General features: G+C 51.2%; 1 protein-coding gene across 5 annotated transcripts in view; it reads left to right on the top strand.

Moving 5' to 3' along the window:
- Nucleotides 1-6,587: 6,587 nt before the first annotated feature.
- The window catches only part of ZFAT (zinc finger and AT-hook domain containing), a 117,319-nt gene continuing 101,281 nt past the window's right edge, over nt 6,588-22,625 (top strand). Inside the window, exon 1 of one of the 5 annotated variants that reach the window (XM_039845899.1) lies at nt 6,588-6,642. In XM_039845899.1, coding sequence (XP_039701833.1) covers nt 6,624-6,642 — 19 coding nt within the window. In that variant the 5' untranslated portion in view covers nt 6,588-6,623. Of the gene's footprint in view, nt 6,643-13,455; nt 14,236-22,625 lie in introns of those variants that run through there. The other 4 variants (XM_039845902.1, XM_039845901.1, XM_039845900.1 and 1 more) reach the window with 4 other exon arrangements.

Below are 22,625 nucleotides of genomic sequence, written 5' to 3'. Positions count from 1 at the left end.
ACTTTCTTCAAGGCTTCCAGTTTGTGCTCAGCGGATACGGCATCACTGCAGGGACTTTATAAATGCGCCTGTGATGGGAATTTCGGGTGTCCGTCCTGCTACGGATTGAACTATGCATTTGTCGAACTGCTCCTTGTGTGTGAGGTTAGGGAGGGGACCTTTCCAAAGGCTCCCTTGGCCCAGGACCCTCTAGGCATGGCGAAGGGGCAGTTGGGGCATCTTTATTTGGGTTCAGCCAAGTGGGCACTCTGGCAGGAAGTCAAGAGGGCAGAAGGAGAGTAAGGTTTGAGCATTTGTTCCAGTCTCCCTTAAGTTAGGGGGTTGGTGGGATGTCCTTACCTGTGGCCACAAGTCTTGGGAAGTGGCCTTTCCCAGACCGGTGCACTCTCCTGGTTCCGGGTCCCAGTAAGCAGTCCCTCCCCTGTGCAGGCAGGGTCGTAGACCAGTTCACCAGGACTGACAAAACAAATGCCACAGACTGGGCTGCTTAAACTGAAATCCATCTCCTCCCAGTTCTGGAGGCTGGAAGTCCAAGATCGAGGTGTTAGCACGTGTGGTGTCATCCTGAGGCCTCTCTCCTTGGCTTGTACATCTTCTCCCGTATCTTCACACAGTCGTCCCTCTGTGCACGTCTGTGTCCTAATCTCCTCTCTTAAAGGACACCAGTCATACTGGATTAAGGCCCACCTACGTGACCTCTTTGACCTTAATTATCTCTTATAAGGCTTCTCTTCAAAGACAGTCACATTCTCCAGTACTAGGGGTTAGGGCTTCAATGCGTGAAATTCGAAGGGACGCGGTTCAGCCCCGGGTTGTAGTAAGGGCTACAACCCCCTCGACGTCAGGGGCCGCGTCCTTTGTCGCAGTGGCCCAGCTGCCCTTGCGGCCTGCCTCCCAGTGATCTTCCCTGAGCCTTCAGGCTGGGTCGTGCCCCCCACCCCGCCCCGTCATTGCTCCCAAGTTTTCTCTCCTGCGTACGGCCCATTTATTACACTCGCCTTCCGCATCACTCCTCAAGCTAGGAAATCCTGGAGGACAGAGCCTATGGCCACATCCATGCATCTGTAGAGAACAGTTTGGGCACTTAGTGGGCACTCTGTAAACTTTAGGAGTAAATGAATGGCATGACCCCTTTTTCATAATGATTTCCTCCCAAGCGCTACTCGGCCGACATGCTCACATTCTGTTATTTCCCTGCACTACGTGGTCAGTTCCCGACCAACTTCTTCAGCCATGTATTCCAGGAGGAGAGGGTGTTCGGAGGAGAGTCAGTCTCTGCTGCTGGCCTATAGGAGCGCCCTGTACAACAGGAAAGACCGGTGTGTTGACAGGTATGGCGCATATGTAAGTATTGTGAAGGTCTCTGGGAGTCACTCACTCTGCTTCACAGAAGAAGGGGCATTTGGTTGGGGTTTTGAAGGATGTAAAGGAGTCCAACAGGTAGAGCAATGCAGGAAAAATATTCTGGACACCCATGAAGGCTCAGAGCTATAAAAGGGCGTGACATCTTTACGGAAAGGTCAGCTGGTAGGCGAGGTGCAGCTTATCTGGTTTGATGGGAAGCAGTTATAACCGAGTGGACGCCTGTCCTGATTCTGTGTCCTCCCCCACCAGCGGAGAAGGGATGCGTGAGAGCTTTATTGAGACGGGAAGTCTCTTGCATCCTCTCGCTCCGGCATCGGCGATGGAGGCAAGGCAGCAGGCAGGCGGGCAGAGCCCTTAGCACCTGAACTTGAGTTCGCAGTTGGGAGAAGAGTGGCCGACCATTTCCAACCGAGTCGTGACGCCATCGCCTGCTCACCGGACACTCAGCGGAAACTGCAGGGACACGTGGCATGCCCTGGGGTTGAACAAAGGCCAGCAGATCGCGTGGAATGTGGCATCCCACAGCAAAGCTCTGGGCCGGGCAGCTCAGGGCGGAGCCTTTTATTCGTGAGGTTTTCTGTCGCATTGAGGCTCACAACCACACCCTGGCTGAGCACAGGACGCAGGCTGCTGCTCCCCGGCCGGCCTGCCTTTCTGTACCCTCCACGGGACGCCGATGGAAATGGCTGCCCCCTCCATAAACTCCTCATCACTCCCTGGACAGTTCCAACCTGAAGTGGATGATGGCGGGGTCACGCAGAAAGGTCTGGGCTTATTGTCACGAGGCCATTTCCAGTTCTGGGGTTACTGCTGTCTGACACTGGGAAAGTCATTTAACTGCTTTCGTTTGCTGTTCTCTCGGCTTCTTATTCACGCCCTCCCTACCCCACAGGACAGTGGTGAAGGCTGTGTCAGAGGGTTAGCCAGCATGAAAGAGCTTGGAAAACTCTAGAAGGCAGGGCCGGTGTAGTCACTATTGTTTATTTGGTTTCCTTTCTGCCCATTTTGGCAGCAGCAAGAAGAGTCACTCCCACAGCAGCCATCCCGGCTGATCAGATTGTCTGGGTCCCAAAGAGCGTATGTGGTCTGCATGGAACTGAGAGCTGAACAGAACGACTGACTTCGGGACTCTTCGGGAAAATGCCTGCGGCCTGCCCGCTCCGGAGCTTCCTGCACGACTCATGAACGTCCTCAGAATCCGTTCGCAAACAGCAGTGTGCTCCCTGCCTCTTCCCTCGGCGACGGCCCTCAGAGCACACCCTCACCGCCGCGTTTCTACCGGCCTCACTCCGAAGCAGCCACCCGGCGCCTCCACGTGTGGGCGAACCGCCCGCTTAACCGGTGCTCTGGTCGTGGACACCCAGACGCCCATGCTCTTTCGAAAGCCGTTTTTTCTCTAAAACGGTGCTGTTAACACAACAGCCGCAGAATAAATGTTGAATTACGCATGCTTCCTCTTCCTCACAACCGGGTTCGCCCTGCGTTCAGCCTCCCTTCCATCCCCTCGCCCTTCCTTAGACATCGTTTACTGAACCCCGCGATGGGCCTGGCACTCTGCTAGGATCTGGTGGCTCTCCTGGTTTTTTCCCTTCTTGGAGCTGGGATCAAAGTTCACCCCCGCCTCAATTTTTTTTCACGGACCAGTTACTACTACTCCTCGTAGTTGATTTAAAGTCAATTTATTACTTATAAATCTATTAACTTTTTCTCTAAACTATTTAAACACTGACAACTGATAAATCGAAACTTAAAACCTTACAATTGCCTTAAATATTTACACTTAGTCAAATTATCCTTTTTCAATATGAGTCTAATATAACGTCTCCTGAATGCTTCAAACACCTTAAAAACACAAGTTTTTACTGTGCCCATACTTGAACCTACTTGTAAAAATCATTATTGTTTTTATCTCTACAAAACTTACTTTTGTACTTTTCCAGAACTGCAATATCCGAAGGCGCCCTGGTTACTGCTGATGAAATATACGCTTGAGATCGATACTGGGGTGCAGAGGGAACAAGGGGAAGGGTGATAAGGTGGCAGGCACTCCGCGGCCTCTGAAAAGACAGAGCTAGGGAAGACGGTGCTTCCTCGGGCCCACTGTGAACAGGGGGTTGGCTCCCATTGCTCTAACATCGCTGAGCCGTTTTTTTAACACAATTTTAAATGGACTTTTCTCTGCAACATGCCTATTTAGATTTTTAACACTTCGGACTGTAACTGTCCCCACCTCTGATTTTATCTTTGCTCTGTGCCTTAAGGGTCATTACTTCGAGGTCACCCATCCATATCCTTTATTGAAATCTGCGTTCAAGAAAGCATCTTATAAAAATACATATCTCAATTATTGTTTTCATGTAAATGAATATTTGTCATATAGCTGTTAGATATAATTATAAAATGATTGGCTCAACTATATTCAATTATGTAAATTAATTATTGATTATCTAACTAAATGCCATTTCACGCTGATGAATGTATCGCCACAAATTCACTCAGGTGCGGGCTTTGAGCGTCTGACTGCCACCAGTGGGCCAGCTGGGAAGCTGATTTCCTCCAGGACCCATCATTTAAGCAGGATGCCATTAATTATATAATTTTGAGCGATTTATATTTAATTCCACTAATGCCTCTTCCTTAATTGAAGGCATTTTGAGATATTACTGGCAAATGAAAAGAGAATAAAGATATTTGTTGACTGAAAATGTGCGAATCACCCAGCAAAGTGATGGACGAGCCAGGGGTGGGCTGACCTCTCCATCTGTAAATCTGGTCCCTTAGAAAAGGACTAGGGCACTTCTGTGTGCTTGTGTCCAGGGCAGTTTTCAGTAATAACAGATGCTCAGCGACTCCTTAGATAGAAGAGGAAGAAAATGCTGTGGGAAAAATGGAGGAAATCATAGCTCTGAGAACCACCCAGGACCGTCGCCCGAGTCCACAACTGTTCTTTTAAAATTTGACTTTGATAATATTCTCAGGTAATTGGGTTTTGAGACAAATTTTAAATTGCTTCATTTCCAAAATTCATTTTGGTCACAACATCCAGGAGCAATCCATCAGCTAATCAATAAATAACATTTAAATACTGCTGCAAGAAAGGCGACCAGCACAAAACCAATATTGTCAGCAACCCAGAACAACTCTAGTTTCCTGACAGAAATCAATTCACAGCAAAATAGCGATTATCATAAATATTTATAGTTCTAAAAGGAAAGCTCATCAATGCAGCTTTTGAGCAGCTCATTTCCAAATGAAAGACTGCTCACAACCTATCCTGTGAAGAGGATGTGGTGGGTGTGTCACAGCAAGCCTACCATTGCCTTGCAATGGCACTTTGGGGGTGTGGTGGGTAGTCTTGGGCACATCTGGGATGGTGGCAAAGTGGGAAGAACACTGGGCCTGGAGAGACCCGTTCCACATCTGGGTCTTCACTGCCTTGCTGTGTGACCTCGGAAAGCCACATGACCTCTCTGAACATGCCTTTTTTAGTCTACAAAAGAACGGTAATCCTGCCTGTCTGATGTAACCCCTCAGTTGTCGTGTGGATAAAATGAGCAGCAGAGGGTGGAGATACCGCTGCACATGTGTTTAACGGACTGGGCAAATTCGGGGTCTTACAATGTCTCCTTATCTCCCAAGAACAGGATTAAGGAACAAGGCAGAAAGGCTGCTGAGAAATCAGATGCGTCAACCTGAAGCTCACAGTCTATGGAGTTTTACTACTGGAAAAAAAAGTGACAAAGGGAATGCACGTGCCCACTCAGTAACTACTGTGCAGTGGGCACTGGGAAAACAAGGATGAAAAAGCCCCGTATGTGATGCTTCCGTGCTCAGGAGCTCATGGGGAAGGGGCCATACAAACAGATGAATGGGGAAGGAGGGAGTAGGGAATGCGAGGTAAGTGGGAGCAGAGCTGTGGGAACAAATGGTCATGGACTTCAGGGCTGTCTGAAGGGGAGTTTAAGTTGAGCAGCAACAGAGGGGAGGTTATTCCAGGAAAAGACATAACAGGCAAAGGTGAGCACTCCAGGGGAACCATAAAAATAAATCAGTCTTTCCCAAACTTCTTACTTGAGGTTCACTTTTACGTTATTTTTTGCCCTGTCTCTGTACCACGTGTACCATTTTAAGTTGACGAATTTTTAAAAATGCACATAAGTTGTATTTAAAAGAAAACTTTCTATTACTACCATAAATGAAAAAAACCCACTAACATTTGTTATGAACAGAAGATAACCTTAAAGATACAAGCAACACAAAACTCATTAATTTCTTCAATAAAATAGCTGTCAGGCTCAGTTCTGGTTTCTGGGGCTAAAGGAGTGAGCGAGGGGACAGAAGCAAGCTACGGGGATAAACTAATGTCAGACAGTAATAGATACTGTGCAGAACATAAGTGACGGGGGGTTATTTTAGGTGGGGTGATCCGGGAGGGCTCCTTGAAGACGTCGTCAGAGCAGAGATAGGAAGGAGGTGGAGGAGCTAACCACTCTAATATCGGTACGAAGACAAAGTCATCACATCTCAGCTTTCTGCAAGACAATCAGGACGGAGACAGGGCAGTCACTGTCTAGGGCTGGTTCGAGGTGGTTTAATTCTGCCTGCACCGACTACATGAAGTCTGGTACCTCCTGAGGAGAGCATCCCACTTTGGGAAACTGCAATCTGAGAGGGAGGCAGGCTGTAACCACCTCGACTGACACATTGGTAAACTGAGACCAAGAAAAGTTAAGTCGCTGTCCCAGATTAGTTAGTAAAGGGCAGAACTGGGACACGAACCCTAAAATCTTTCAAGTCCAGCCCGGTGGCTCAGTACCAAGTGGGTCCAAGATGGGCTGGCAGGTAGGTAGATTAGCTCCGGCAGAACTGGGAAAACTCCCAACCCCGCGATCCGTATTCCAAGCCCTTCCCAGGAGCAGTTCAAAATGCGGAGCGGCGGAACACGCGGAGCGGACGCCGAGCGCGGCCTCCGGCGGCGAGCATGCGCAGTCGGCCGAGCCGGCCCGGCCGCGCCGGCGAGGGGGAGGGCCGCCCTCGGCTGACGTCCGCGACGCCGGCGTCAGCGCCCCGGGAAGAGGAGGGCGCGGACTCCATCCGCCATGTTGGATGCCGCAGATTCGCCATAAGCTCGCCGGCTCTTTTCTTAAAAAAATAAAAATAAGAAGCGAAGCGTCAGCAGGACGCCCCGCCTTCTCGGTCGGCGCGGGAGGGGGGGCCCGGAGGGGCCAGGCTTTTTCCTCCGCGGTGGGGGCGTTGCCATGGAGACGCGGGCGGCAGGTGAGCCGGGCTGGGGTGGGGGTGGGGACGGGGTGGGGGTGGGGCGCGGCGCGCGGGAAGCCGCCTCGAGGTCGCGGCCGGGGCGAAGCGCGAAGGCCGCCGGGCGGCGGAGGGATCCGCGGCCCGGGGCGGAGAGCGGACGTCGCGGGGTCGCCGCGCCACACGCCCGGCCGCGGGCCGTATCCCGCCGCCCCGGGTTTAACCAAACAGAAAAAGTAACACGGGTGCTCGCGGAAGAGGGGAGTCCGTGCGCGCGCGTGCGCGGCTGTTTCTAGGGCAACGGAGAGGGTTGGGGCGCGCGCCAGCGACGGATCGCCGGCGTCCACACGGGCGGGAGGTTCGAATCCCGGCGCTGCCCACGCTGGCCGCGTGGTTGCGCCTCCTTCTTGTCGCGCCTCGGCTTCCTCCTCTGTGAAATGGGGAGCGCCTTTAGACCCACGCACTTGGCCGGGATGCTTGGAAGGGTCCAGGTTCAACCGAGCTCCTGATGGAAAGTTTCCTTGGGTCCTATAGAGGACGCAATAAATGCGAGGGGGTAGCGTTGCTACTGGTGGTAATAGTATAGCGCGCCCCGTGATAAATTATAGCCTGCTTTCTGCCTGCCGTCCGGCTCTGCGGGGCCTTGTTCTCCACCCTTTTAAACTTAAGTTCAGATTTCACCTCCTCCAGGCAGCTGAGTCTGGCTTCCTGGCCTAATTAGGCAGCCTCTCGGCCCATGATTGGCCTTTTACTTAACACCAGAGCCAGTCCCTTGACCTTGAGCTTGAGGTCCTCGTTTGTAATTAACAGTAGCTTCCACACTCCACGGCACTGACCTCACGCTTTTTGCTGCTCGGTTCTCCCGACAACTCAAATTCCTCTGTCATTTACTGAGGAGGAACAAAAGTTCAGAAAGGTCAGTTTCATCCAGCTTTCAAATGGCAGAGCTGAGGCTTTCAAAGTCAGCTTCCTCCAGCTTGGTGTGTTATCCAAACTCTTGACCATAAGAAGTGCTCAGTGTGTGTTTGTTGAATGAGCGAGCTAACTGATCGCCTCTCGCCCCTCCCAGCCTGGTTTTCTTGCAGAACCCAAGGCCCTTCATGAAATGCAAGCTTCATGGCACGTGGGCTTACCTTTCACAGCTGTCCTCCAGCTTCATCCGAGCCTCCCGATTTGTACTGAAAAGCAGCTGTAGTGTCACCAGGAGAAGACATTTGGAGCTTATGTTTGCTGGCCGTTAGGTGCCACTTCCCCGCCACCCAGAACCACTTTTCTTGGCTTCTTCAGTTCAAGCCAGCAGCTTTGCATGGTGCCCCCTACATGGCAGGCAGGGATAAAGAGCCATTCACGTTTTGGTCCTGCCCTCATCCTGGTGTTGTGACAGATGCAGGCTTTGTGTGGCACGGAGTGACAGAGCGGAGTGGAGGGTCGGGCCCCCAAGCCCACATGCTTTCTCAGTGTCGACATAAGAGCGTCCAAAGCTGTAGACAATTTTTATAATTTATTTGAACCAAACAGGAGATGCCTAGAAGCAAGATCTCAACAGGCTGAGAAAAATGCTTTCAACAAATGATAGTTTTCAGCTTCTTTTATAGATTTGAAATTGAAGAGGGAACATAAGGAAGATTACATGACTGTGGGAGAAACCAAGGTTGGGTTTGGATTACAGCAGGGGTTCCCCCCCACCCCACCCCGGGGCTGTGGACCAGTATGGTCTGTGGCCTGTTAGGAACCGGGCCGCACAGCAGGAGGTGAGCGGTGGGCTCTGTATTTGCAGCCGCTCCCCAGCGCCAGCATCACCTCCTCAGCTCCACCTCAGATCCTCAGGCATCAGATTCTCATAGGAGCACAAGTCATTGGTGCCAAACTGGCTGGGAACTGCTGGATTCCAGGGTAGTTACAGGGTAGTAACAAGATTATGTGTTCTCTTGAAGGGGTGGTGCCACTTTAAAGGCAGGGGTCTGAAAGGGGGCATTTCCAAGGTGTGTTAGCCTAGATGCACAGAAACAAGGAACAGGGTTTAAGGCACAGATAAGCCTTTCACCAAAGAAGTTTCAGGCCTGGGACGCAGACTATGCCAGGACCTGCCTAGGTGGGAATTTATGGTCAGATCATCCTGTGAGATTCCTTTCCATAGAACTCCTGTTGGTCCACATTTGAAAAAGCGACTTCTTGATTTGATGCCTCCCCTCTGTCAACTCACTGAGCCACTGGTGAGTCACAGAACTGACTGCCCACCTCTCCTCTCCTGGCGTTGACCTAACAGTTTTCAGTAAGAAACCCGGGCGTTCGTGGTAGTTTCCTTCACTTTCCAGCTGTACTAAACGAGAAATGATCATATTTTTAAAGATGTTGCCGTCAAACTGTGGTCAGCTAATTTCTGAAGCGCTTCCTCTTTTGCGTGACTGTCAGGTTAATTAGGAGAGGCGGTGCAGTAACTCACAGGATGGAGTCACGTATGGTCGATGAGGTCCAGCTTTTAGGTGGTAAACTAGTTGAGATGGTCATCTCTGTAAGTTGGAGGTTTTTCCTGCATCGTTCCTTTCTCAGCAGTTTCTCATTTACCTTGTGAAAGTTCCAGTTTCTTATCTCCCCTTACAACTTACGTAACTTTTCCAAGATAGCTATCCTTAGGTAGAATTGAGTTTCTGCCTAGGGCAAGGGCAGTCAAGAATTAGGTATATTAAAAAGATTCTCCTTAGCAGTATCTCCTTTTATAGATAATTTCATGCCCGCTGCCTCTGCAAACTTCCCCATCAAGATGGGCTGATTTAATTATGTGGAAGGAATTTAGCCTAGGGTTAAGTTTTCTCTTTGTTCTCAGCTGTTTACCATGTTAAACTTTCACTGTCTTTGAAATTTCTCAAGGGCAAGCGTCAGCTTCAAGAGCTGGAACAGGTGGGCGGGTGGAAGGAGCCTGCTCTGGGTACGAGATCTGCTCTTCACCAGATTCCGGACCTGCTCCGAGTCACGTAACAGCAGCCTGTCCCCTGCTCCGGTGGGGGCAGGGCACACTGTGACACTGTTACCCACCCCTTCCCTACCTGGATCCAGCCTCTCCATCGCGTAGCTCAGTACATTGTCTCTACTCACTTCTTGAAAACATTTGTGGATAGAAAGGTGGGATAGATTTTGATTAAATTTTTAAAAGAAAAAATCCGGGAGTGAAGCAAATAGACATTAAATATTTATTGCAGAATTGAAGTTGCCTCCCTTTTTTTCCCGAGGAACATAAAATATATAGATAATTGAGTTTGCTGATAAAAAGGTTATACTTGGTGTATTAGTATAATAACGGATTTAAAATCAGGTAATTAACAGACTTTTCTTTGTTCTTTTAAATCCTATGCCAAATAGATCTGCACACTGTTGACCCCTGGAAGCTGGCACGTTTGTGCCCCAAACTGGGTCTGGGCCAAGGCTGGATGGGCAGGGTGGGGACCTGGCTTCAGAGGCAGCTTCTGACCTAACAGGGGCCCGGGGGGATGAGGGGACCAGCTCAGCTATAGCACCTGGAGCCAAGGAGCAGGAGGCTTCGGGGCGGCGTTCTGGAAAGTGCGCGTTTGGGTGCCCTCGCATCCTGGAGGGCCTTGCGAGTCAGCCCCCCACGGCTGCTCTGCAGCTCTCCGTGCGCGTTTCTCACCAGCTCTGGTGACTGATTGTCTCCGCGGTTCCCACATCGTGCTCTGTATGTGTGGTCTGAGCGGCTAAGACGGACGGTGTGAAACAAGGATTGTGTGGCTAGACTGGACATGTTGCGTGTCGTCGGCGAGTTTTTTGACTGAGGGAGCCCCAGAATCTCTGACACGCCCTCTGCCCTTTTCTCCCTCTCTGGACTATTTATCTGGGATTAATTTGCAGACATGATAACCTTTTACCCACTCTCAAGTGTTGCCAGTGTTTGTTTTCTAAAAACAAGGACTTTCTCTTACATAGCCAGATGACAGTTATCGAAATGGGACGGTAACATTGGCGCGGTGCTATTCGGGTTTCGCCAGCTGGGACCCACAGTTTCACCGGTCGTCTCAGTCTTGTTCTAATTTTATGTAAAGCAGAAGGAAACCCTGGGTCACGTACGGCATTCAGTTGTCATGTGCCTTTACTCTTTGAGCCTGTCGTGGTGTTCTGTGACGTGAATGATTTTGAAGAACACAGCCAGTTCTGTAGAATGTCCATCCTTTGAGCTTTGCGTGATGTCTCCTCATGATTACATTCAGATTCTGCTGTGTTGGCGGAAACACACAGAAGTGACACTGAATTCACAGCCATCATGTCAGGAGGCACACGACTTTGACTAGTCCCCTTGGGGGTGATGCTACGTTTGAGGAGGTCAGGTTCATAGTGAAGTTCAAATTCCCTCCTTTGTAATTTGGTGTCTCATGATGCGATATTCTGATACTGTGTCCTCATCCTGCTAGTCATCAGTCCTCAGATTTTCTTCGCCCATTAGTCTTAGCATCTATTGATGATTCCTTCCAGAATCAGTTACCATCATCGTGGTTGCTAGATGATGAGTTTCATCTATTGATGATTCCTTCCAGACCAGCTGCCACAGTGGTTAGATGATGAGTTTCTATCTATTGATTCTAGACTTCAGTTACCATCATCGGTTGTTAGATGATGAGTTTCATTCCATTGATGATTCCTTCCAGAATCCGTTACTATCATCGCGGTTGCTAGATGATGAGTTTCTGTAGCTCATTGATGATCTCTTCCCAACTGCCAGTCATCATCGTGGGTTGTTGACGATGATGCTTCATCTATTGATGATCTTCCCAGGAACGTTACCATCATCGTGGTTGCTAGATGATGAGTTTCATCTATTGATGATTCCTTTCCAGAACTGCTACTATCATCGGGTTGCTATGAGTTTCTTTTTCATCTGGTTGATGTGATTCTTCCAGAATCAGTTACCATCATCAGGGTTGCTAGACGATGCTTCATCGGCTGATGATTCCTTTCCCAGAATCAAGCTGCCATCATCAGGTTACAGATGATGAGTTTCATCTGTTGATTCCTTCTAGAATCACCATCATCGGTTGTTGGGACAGAGTTTCTACTCCATTAAGATGATTCCTTTCCAGAATCCGCGCTCATCACTGCTAGAGATGAGTTTCTATTGATGATTCCTTCCAGAATCAGTTGCCATCATCGTGGGAGCTAGATGATGAGTTTCATCTATTGATTCCTTCCAGAATCAGTTACCATCATCGTGGTTGCTAGATGATGAGTTTCTAAATCTGTCACTTCTTCTGCATTTACTAGTTGTCCGTCTCTGTGAGCAAAAACTTCCTTCATGTGTCTTTATAGTTCTCTGAACGCATGAATTCCTGTTTTCATCTGTGGTTTATAATCCCTTATCGTGGTCCTCGGGTCGCCCCAGGTTTGGCCCGTTGAACCCCTTCAGTCCTGTCTGTCCTTGAGCACTTTCTTCCTTTCTGCACAGAGCACGTTCCTTGTCCAGCTCTGGAATGAGCTGTTGCCACAGGGGGACCTGGTTTCTTTAGTGGAGAACAGTGTTTAGAAACCGAGATCTGGGAATGAGGTGAGCTCATTGTTACCAGGGCGCCCTTGCTTCTCGGCCCTCGCAGTAAACACAGCTGGGAAACATGCAGGTGTGTGCGTGCACCGCACGGACACGCATAGACGTTATACCTACCCACACGCATCTATATATCTGTCCCTGTTTTTATCCTAAAAGCCAGTGAGTTCTAATGCATCTTTCCAGTTCCGATCCAGCATCTCAGGGTTAGTTCTACCCCGACCCTCTCTCTGTATTTATATCTCCCTTTTCCGAGGCAGAGAGAACTGCCTCTCTGTACCCACGGTGTAGTTACTCGTTTGCTCAGTCCTAGGACATACTAAAAATGGTTTCAGAATTGCTACCCCACGGCTCCGAAAAAGGACGCCCGCTACCCGGAGTTGAGCATTTAACTCGGTGTTGCCTCCTCCGCCCGCCGTGATTGTCCTTTCTGCCGTTCGAGTTACTTACGGTCTGCTGCGGCCCAAACGAATTAAGTGGGAAATCCCAGAAATGAACAATTCATAAATTTTACATTACACACCGTTTTGAGTCACGTGATAAAGTCTCCCGCTGTCCCGCTTTGTCCCATTTGGGATGTGACTTATCTCTTTGTCCAGTGTCTCCGTGCTATAGACGCTGATGCATGTGGTTTGTCACTTAGTACCCGTCTTGGTGGTCAGATCAGCTGTCTTGTCGCCGTGCTTGTGTTCAGGTCACCCTTATTTTACTGCTTAAGGAGCTTGACGTGCAAGAGTAGTGATGGTGGCAATTCGGATACGCCAGAGACCCATAAGTGAAAAGTGTGCGTTCTCGACAACGAAGAAAAAAGTGCTGGGTCGCTGAGATTCACGGGCAGAGCGAATCCGTGAAATTGCGAAGAAGAGAAAAGTTTGTGCTAGTTCTGTTGTCGCACCTCACACTGCAGAAGTGACGGCCACAGTGCGTGACAGGTGCTTCGTGAAGGTGAAAACGGCGTTAAATTTGTGGGGGGGAGGGGCCGGGAACAGCGGCCTGTCGTGCCAGAAAGCATTGAGCCCGTACAGTGACGTCAGCAGGGGGTCCCCCGGAACGAGTGACACCAAACCATTTACTCCGAGTAAGGGGCGGTCACAGACTCAGGCGTGGGGGTGGCGTTTGATCATCGCAGGCCATCACAAGAGAAAGAAGGGTGAGTGCACGGGTGGGGTGCTCTGACAGACTCATTTGTGTAACTTCGATTGCAGTCCACGGCTGTAGTTCTGTTTAATTATTCTTGTTAACCTGTTAGACTTTACCGTGCGCATGCGTGTATAAGATCAAACTCTACATGGGGCTTGTACCGTCCGCGGTTCTGAGCATCTGCTGAGGGTTTCAGACCGCGTCACCCGTGGATAAGGGGGCAGCCGCCACCTCTCCCGCTCGGTAGCCTGGGCCCGTGGGGCAGACGCCGCGCTCCAGGGTCGTTGGGTTGGCCCTCCCCTCTCCTCCCGCTTCAGTGCAGCTGTGGCTGCTCGTGGCAGATGTGGTTCCGTTGATGTGTTTAGTGTTTCACTTTCTGTAGGTACGTCAACTTTTGGAGTGAGTGTATTTCTTGTGTTGTCATGAAAGGAATAAGTTTTGCTGCTTTTTTGTGTGTGGGGGCATGGACACAGGAAGTGGCAGGGATGGCCCAGGGGCGCGAGTCCCAGAAAGGGGCGGAGAGTTCGGGGCAGGGGCAGGGGCCGGGACTGGAGTGGGACTCCCCCCCCAACACCCCCCTTTCCCCGCCTGGGCGCCCCGCTGACGTCTGGGCTCTGGTGACCTTCCCTGAGCACTTCTCTTCAGGCCCGTGGCCGGGTCTGCTTTCTCTTCCTTATGACCCCCACCCCGGATGCCGTTTATCCCCATTTTCTGGACGGGAGTCGTGGGACCGGAGACGTCAGGCGCTTTCTCCCTGCTGGGCGTTGGCTGGCAGCCAGGCCACCCTGAGCCAACCTTTCTTCTCCTGCTCACGGTCTCATTCGTTTTGCCCAGAAGCGTGAGTTAAGGGTGACCTGGGTAACGTCTTTCTCGAGGCTTCTTCCGTGAACACACTGGATATGATCTCATGACACAGGAAATGCAGTTTAGAAGTAAATGTCTTTATTAACCTTTACTGTTGATCTTTTTAAGCTTTTAACTGTGTTTTGAATTAAGTTATATTGATATTTTTGGAGCTTATGATATTTTAGACAGAGGTTAACCGAACACACCTGATGACAAATGTAGTAGTTGCTGCTGAGGTGACTATGAGGACGGGGACAACAGCAAGTGAGACCTGACTGACACGGAGGGCGGTCTGAGAAGAGTCTCTCTGGGAAGGTGAGGTTGGAGCTGACGTTTGAAGAATCGGGTTCCTAGATTAAAAAAATATGAAAAACAAAAAACAAACCAAAAAAACAAGTTCGATCACTAGAGAGCAGACACCTGCCAGATCTCTCCACTTTCCCGAATTTCAAGCTTGCGGCTCAGAACTAGCCCCCCGAGGCCAGTTCAGTTCTCCTTTGCCCTTTGTTGCCCACTAGGGGACGTGCTTGCGAGTGGACGGGCTACATGCAGCTCACTTGGGAGACACCCATGTCTGCAGAGGCGGGGCTGTGAGCTGAGCGGGGACTGCGGGCACTGCCCAGGCCTGGGGACCCATCCAGCGTGGCCGAGGACAGGGATGCTGTGCTGCATCCTGGCGGGGGGAGACCCATGGAGGACAGCCTGTTTCGATGCTGCAGCCCTGAGCTGTGGCAAGGAGAAGGGCGGGTAGCCTGACCTTTCAAAGTTCCCAGCCTTGTAAACATAAGTGGTAGCCACCCAAACACAGTGAGAGAGAGGGTCAGGTAGGGCTGTCTGCCCCCCCACCCCCACCCCAGACACTGGCCGGGTCGCAGGACCTCATACCTCTCTGTCCTTCCTCAGGCAAGAGCCTCCAAAATTAGGCCACAGATAAAACCAGTGTGAACTTCATATGGTTCTCATGAACAAAATGGAATATTTGTTTATGTTCCTGGAGGGAGGGCATTGCCTTACTTATTTCTAAACGTGCCTAGCATAGTGTGACACATAATTTGGCGTTCGTTAAATGTTGAATTATGAGATTAATAAACAAGTTAAAAATTACTTTTTTCCCCGAATAAAAACAGAATAGCCCTAGTATTTGGAGAATGTACCTACTGCTTGTTTCATATCTTAGTTACCAAGAAGAATGGACCAGATCATTCTGGTACCTTGGGATGGGTAGTCAGTGGGGTTTGGACAATTCTTCTTTTCCCAGTGGCTGTTCTTACTTAAATTTAAAGATCTCTTCTGGAATATGAAGGGACTATAGACATGTTTGAATATTAAAGGGCAGTTCTTTCTTCTAGAATTAATTTTCAAGTTCAGAATACTTTATAACTGAGACCAGTCTCAGCCTCTCATAAAAAAGTGGGCATTTAAAATTTGAAGTTAAATGTGCATGTTTCCCACATCTGCCTTCATTTCTGCCCAGGCTGTTATTTTATTTGATCTCCTTGGATCATGACCTCAGGGGCCCAGAGCAGGCAGCCAGCTTCTAAGCCTGTGACAGTAATAAACGGAAACGTGCCTCTGTCTCCTGCCTCTGCAGGTACAGCTTGGACAGGGCTGTGGTTGGCAAGTTCTACGTTTTCTAATTCTTTACCCTCAGAAGTAAGAAGAAAGATGTGTCAGCCACACAGAGGAACCTGAGTTACCCAAAGCAACGAAACTGGGAACTGAGAGGCCTGGTGGCTGTGAAATGGGAGAGGATTCTGCAGGTTTTGTTTTTAACGTGGACGTGACTCCAGAGACCTGGTCACTTCAGAGGCATTGTGTGATAGTCCCGGGAACTTGCAGGAGGGGAGCCGTGATGTCAGAGGTCTGCACAGGGGCACCCACACCCTCAGAGCTTCCTGCATGTCTGCTGGGGGGTGGTGCTGCCCCATTAGGGAACTGGGTGACATGGGGCTGTTCCTGTGTACAGGACACTATTTGTGGTGCTTTCCTAGGGAAGGGGCCCGCGTTCCTCAGCTGTGATTGTGTTAAGTGTGAGTCTGCTCCTCGCCCGGGACTCACTCTTTGAGAGTGCTTAAAATAACTTTAAAAAATTATGCAAAGTTTCAACACGGAAGAAATGTGTATGCATAAAATTATAGTGCAACTGTTGGCCCAGCCTTAATTATAGCTGACGCCGAGCATTTCTCATTTTATTTTGCTAATCCAGTTTCAGCAAAGGAACACCCATGGGATTTCTCCCTTGCATTTAATAAAAACGTTAACTTTGTGAGCCACAGAAGTTGACGCGTTCGTCTACATTTTATGAGATGCATGATAATACCACAAATTAGGCTGAGCATTTATTGGAACTTCTTCCCAGGGAACTCAGAGCTGAGAGGGCACCTTGGAGATTATCTGTGTGTGGGGGGGAGGTGGGAGGCAGGCAGGCAGGTGTGTGTGGGCCACTTCAGGCCATAGGAGAGGCAGGCACTAGGTGGGGCTGTCCCCACTTTCTTGCGTTGGTCCAGGTGACTCCGTCCGCTTCTCCACACATTAGCCTCTGCAAGAGCCTTGTAGACCAGGTTCCACTTTAAACCTTCGAAGGCCACTTCTAATTTGGGCCCCTCACCTTTTGTATGAGAAAACTGAGGCCTGAAGAGGTTCAGACTTCCTCTGTCTGCCACGTCGGAAGTGTGAAGCCAGTCGGGCTGGGAGACCGTTCCTACTGCTTCATGAAGGGACGGTGCTTCGGGGGTGTCGGTCACCGATCTGGGTACAGGGCATTCATGATGTCCTTCAGCCCTCCCACAGCTCTGCACAGACAAGGACACGAAAGCTCAAGAGGCCACGTACACGTGCCAGAGTCACACAGCTACTGGGGCAAAGGCAGGTTCGGGCCTGGGCTTCAGGGCGGCCCTGCTCTCTCGCCCCACTGCCATTTTAAATAAGAGATTCACTGCGAATCAGAATTTGCTTTTTCTCACAATATCTTTTACTTTAAATCCGCTGTTTAAATTTTTAAAAATTGATGTACAACATACACGTAGAAAAGTGTATAGAATAGACGAACAGCTCCGTGCATGTTCACAAACTGACTTCGCCAAAACTCTACCACCGCCGAAGCCCTCGGCCCCAGCCGCCTACCCAAGGGTCACCCCGTCCCGACTCAGCAGGCAGAGAGGTCGCGCCTTTGTTTACCTGAGGCGCGGAGGCGCGCCCTGGCCTCTGAGCCGGGCTTCTTTCGCTCTTATCGTTTCTGTTGCACAGAACCGTGGATGTGAACGGGAAAGCACCGTAAGATCGGAACATAACTCGCATGTAGATTCAGAACTGGCCAGGCAATGTCTGGTTGTGATGAGGACCGAGAATCCAAGGTTGGAGGCGGGTCTGACCCACCTGCTGGGTTGGCCCGGGTTGGGCTGCCAGGACAGATGCAGCCTCTGCTTGGGAAGCAGCAGCGTCGCGTGGTGACACCACATTCAGAAGGGGCGCTGGGCCTGGGCTGTGTTCCTGAGTGCTACCTGCTGTGTGCCTGTGGTCCCCTCCCTGGGCCCAATTTACTCATCTTAGAATGAGGAGACCGGTCTTTCTCACGGGACTAATGTGAAGGTTAAGTGGGCAGGCAAATCGTGGTTTCTGGCAGAGTTAGGATCGGTCAATGTTAACATCCTTTCCCTGTGTCATGCTCAAGCTTGGTAGTGACTCGTCCTGTGAATGGAGGGTGTAGTGCTGTGCTCGGCCACCAGAGGGTGCTGCTAGCATGTGCATGGGGCCTGCTATTGCGTGAATGAAGGCCCTGTGTTTTCTGTGGTGTTGGTAACAAGTGTTTTTGGTTTTAGATTTAAAAAGAAAAAAAGAAAAAGCTCTCTGCTCTCGTGGTGGTCCTCTGTTCCTGGTTCTGGACTTGTTGCCAGGCCGTGCAGTGGGCCTGCTTATGACGTATTTAAGTGTGGTCTAGGTGAGTTGGTGGCTCCCACATCTGGCACTCCCGTTTTCCAGCTTACTGCTCCCTTGAAATGATAACAGAGCCCCCCTTTTGGTATAGCTACTCTTCTTGGTTGTAATTGATCATTTGAAACGTCTCTAACCATGATGCTAGCTGTGGGTTGGGGACCACGGCTCACGTCCCTCACAGTGACCCACTGTCGTGTTATAGGAAATAACACATCATCTCCCAGCACAGTGCTGGCTGCCGGGTCGGTGGGCGGCTAGGGTGGGCGGCTTGAGTGGTCTTGGGCAGGTTTTGACTTTGTGGTGGTGGTGGCGGTGGTGGTGCCGTCTGCTTAGCTACCTCACAGGACAGCAGGGAGGCCCCAGGGCCATCCAGATGTGAAGGCCTGTGTGAACAAAGGCGCTGTGACCATTACTGGGCAGCTGGGTGGGCGGCCGCCCCTCCGACTGTGAAGACTTGATGCCTCGCCTTCCCCCGCTGGCATGTGGGAACGCTCCCAGAACATCCTGCCCGGCCCCCCGATCCCGGGCCCTGTGTGCACCTGCACGCTGTGCGCACCTGGCCCACGCCCTGCGCCCCACGCATTCGCGTCACAGCGCTGGGATCTGGGATCCACACCCACCAGGCACCTCGCTGCAGGGCGTATCTCTGTGTGGAGAATGCGTTTTCTCCATCTCCTAAATCTAAACCTGTCTTGCTGCTGGTTAAACCAATTCCTCCTCCCTCCCTTCCCGCGCGCTCCTCTCCCTCTCTCCTTTCCCCTTGCTTTCTTCCTTCTCTCCTTTCTCTCATTCCCTCTTTTCCTCCCTTCCTTTCTTTCCTTTTTCCCTCATCTGTATACTCTGCACTTTTATTTATCGACCTAATGCGTCGCTGTGAGAGAGTGATGCAGAGGCATAAGGCTTAGTATGTCCCCCATCACTGTCCAACCAGCCTCACAGAGAGCTGCCAGAAACTCATCAGCCCTGAGAAGATTTCGTTGCCAGCGTTTAAAAATCAGCAGATTCCAAATACAGAGTCAGCTTTTCAGCCGCATTGACTGGACGTGGGAGGCCGCTGGTCCTGGCTGGGGCAGGCTTCCTGTGTGCCTCGCCCTGGCCTCTCCAGGACAGGCCTCCTGCTGGGGTGGCCGGGTGTCCCTTGCCGTCCCCAGTTGGTTCTCCGAGGCCAGGAGCTGCTGCGACTCTCCTTGGCTGCTGCCTGCTCCCACAGGCACCCCGGGTTGCCTGCCCTACCTTGAATTTGCCTTCCCTGTCTGCATGTCTCCATACCCAGGGCTCTTCGGGGATCAAAGTCCCCCTGTGTCCTGCCTCCGGGGCTGACCTTCTCCTTGTCCGCATGGCCTTGGGCTGCCTCGGGGATTCTGGACCGTCTCAGCCTCCCCTCCCTGGGAAGCCGCCCCAGGTGCCTCAGGCACAGGGCTTTCTGCTCCTCCACCTGCTCTCCTGTGGCGTGTGGTCGGTTTGTCCTCTCTTAGACGCGCGTGCGCACACACGCACACACGCACACGCGCACGCACAACCTGCTTTCCTGCCTAACTTAAGCTCCTTGCGAGCTGACCAAGTAGCTTTGGGACCAGGCAGGCTTGAGTCTGATCTCTTTAGGCAAGTTGTACCTTCCTCATTCAGCACGTGGGATAAGGACATTGTCAGGGCTGACTTAGTAGAGGGCCCTGCACAGCGGTGCGGCTGCGTCCTGCACAGGGCAGCACATCGGAAGGGACTCATTTCGCATCACAGGTGTGTGTGTCCGTCATGACAGTTTCCAGCACTGGTGGTGAAGCGTCGTGTTCCAGCAGAACCAGCTCGTGTGTCCGCCTCCTGACGGGGAGCTCACGCTCTCCATTCTCACGGCGTCGCCTCTGGCTCGCGCTGGCGCTGGCGCGGGATGAGTGCGAGGGCTGCGAGCTGGCCGGGTCCTCGGGGCTCGCTTGTCGTCCCTCGCTTGCGGTCCAGGTGCGAAGGGAGGTGAACCCAGAGGCAGGGCTCCCAGCCCCACTGTGTGCTGGGGTGCCCAATGGGGAAGTGGGGCCCTGCAGGGCAAGAGCGAGTGGGTGTCGGGCCGTCCGAGTTCACGACCAGCCTCCTGGCACTTAGACCATGCGGCACCCCCATTGGGGTCCGGAAACGCTACTGTTACTGCATTTTATTGCTTCGGAGGCAACATTGTAACGTCTCTGATCTCAGGAGGCGTCTTCAGTCGGTGTGATAAACCAGTGTGCCTCAGTCTATCTGGCAGTGTGTTTATCTTTTTAGCAGTGTGTAAATCAGTGCATATGGAATGGATCTCAGTGCCTCTTAAGATAGATGTCGTCTTAGATCGGAGGAAATACCATAATAAAACCCGTTTCGTGGGATTGTGGTGAAGGTTCAGGGGTCTTCACGTGAGCGCACGGAGTGCCAGCTCACGGCGTGCTCAACCGACTTACGCTTCCTTCTCTTGTTCCCTCCTCTTTGAGCCTTTTGTTCGGTTCCAGCAAGTTCTCTAAGTGTGATGATAATGGGGGTGGCGGCGGCAGTATTATTATACGTGGCGTGTCCACAGAGGCTAAAAGTTCTATAAAATAAACTAAACGGAAGAAAAATGTTTTGTCCCAACCCAAGCCCCTTTTCCCGAAGACGAAGGAAAGGGATGTTTTAAATCGTGCTAAGCTGCACAATGTAAGACTTTATTCATTATGTTGGATGTGACAACAACCGGGCTCTGTGTTGTTAAAATATTTCCACTTCTGTTGGGAAGCTGCCAGCTCATGAATTTAATAAATTCAGGGCAAGCGAGAAACACAAAAACAAAAACACAGCTCAAAGAATGCACCACCCGACTCTTCTCATAAGGTGATTTAATAAGATCTCAGCTTTGGCTGTTGAGCTCTCCTTAAAGTGAATCAGTCCAAGCAGAAGACAGAGCGGAAGGGATGATTAATACAATCAGGAGAGGGAGGGAGTTCTTTAAAGCTATAGCTTTTAAATTAAGTAATTTAATCGTCGAGCGAATGCGCCGTTTTGTCTTCTTGTGGTTATTGATAAATGTTCAGCGTATCTGTAGCCGTATCTGTAGTCGTCAGGTCCCTAACATTTATCGAACGCCTGCTGTGTCCCTAGCAGCACCACTTGAGGGGAAGATGGCGTTAGGCTGGGTGGGGGTCTGGCTTCAGGTAGTGGGTGTAGGTGGTGTGGGAGGCGCTCACTAAAGGTGCGGGGTACACAGTCTTTCAGAGTCCACGTCGCCCTTGCATCCTGAGATTTTGGGAGGGGGTCCCTCGGGAGTAGGCCAGCTCCAGCTGATGCTTGCCATCCGTACCCAAAGAGGGGGAGAGCACCTTTCAGCTCCCAGGGACCCTTCCTGGAGTCCCAGGGGCCCAGCCAGCCTCCTGGATCCTCCGAGCCCATTCTAGTTCATGACCTTCTTGGGGAAGGAGTGGGGCCTTCATTTGTCCCTGGGTCCCTAGGCAGGGTGATGGCAGGTTGGAGGCCATAGGTCAGGACCTGGCTGTTCCTAGCTGGGAGTGTTTGCAAATCAGAGTTCAGAAATGAAGACTCATTTTGAGGACTTGTTTACATGTAGTTATTTTAAGATTTTCATTTTTAATAGTATAGAATAGCTGCATAAAAGCTGGCAAATAATTTGTAAAGATTGACTGCTCAAACTTCAGACTTCTGTGACTTTCCTTGTGCTGAATACGTCATTTTCCCTTTTGTTAAGGATGAGTGCATAGTAATTGGACCCAAAAATGCATCCAAATTATAGCATCTTCATCACGATTAGCTGACAACATAATTATGATTATATTTCAGGGTATAAGATAACATTTTTTCATATTAGTCTGCTGTAAAAAATGAAAATAGCTCCTTTGTTGTTGTTTTGGCAGATTAACAATGCTTAATGCTTGGGGATGCAGCCTGCTCCGACACTTTGCGTGCGGTGGCGTTTGGCTGTTTCTCCACTGCTTTACGGCCGTCTCTGAAGAGCGCACAGGCCCCCTCCTGACCAGGGTGGGGCCATGCACAGAGTCAGTTCCGGAGGGCCCACTGAGCTCTGCCACAGCTGCTGGAACCGGCTGCTGTTAAGTACAGGTCACATCCTTGGAAGCAAGACAGCCCACCCACGGCCTGGCTCAGGGGCAGTTTTGTGGTCCGTCGGCTCTCGTGTGGCCGTGCTCCCTACCAGTGCTGGCCCTGGACTGGCCACGTGGCACTGGGGCACCCTGGGCCTGGCTCAGGGAAACCTGGCCTCCACCTCGAGCCTGCACTTGGCTGGCCATGTGCGGGGAGAGGGCAGCCTCTGGGAACAGCAGTCCTGCACCTGTGGAACGGGATCAGGAGCCCTGGCCGGCCGGGAGCAGGCGACTGCATGCGCTGACGATGCAGAGGTGGCCTTGGGCCCGTGTCTGGGGCACCTCAGACCCCGTGTGCCCTTCCCAGGGCCGCTTGTCCAGCTCCTGGCTGCCTTTCGCTTGAACGGTCAAGTGCCTCTGCCCGGAAGCCTTTCGGGCACTTGGGCCAGGGATTCCTGCGCTCCGCGTGCTCAGCGCTCGTGACTGCAGCG

Source organism: Pteropus medius, unplaced genomic scaffold, assembly GCF_902729225.1.
Source record: "Pteropus medius unplaced genomic scaffold, Ma_sr-lr_union100, whole genome shotgun sequence".
Lineage (NCBI taxonomy): Eukaryota > Metazoa > Chordata > Mammalia > Chiroptera > Pteropodidae > Pteropus > Pteropus medius.
This window is presented reverse-complemented; position numbering and strand designations above follow the sequence as displayed.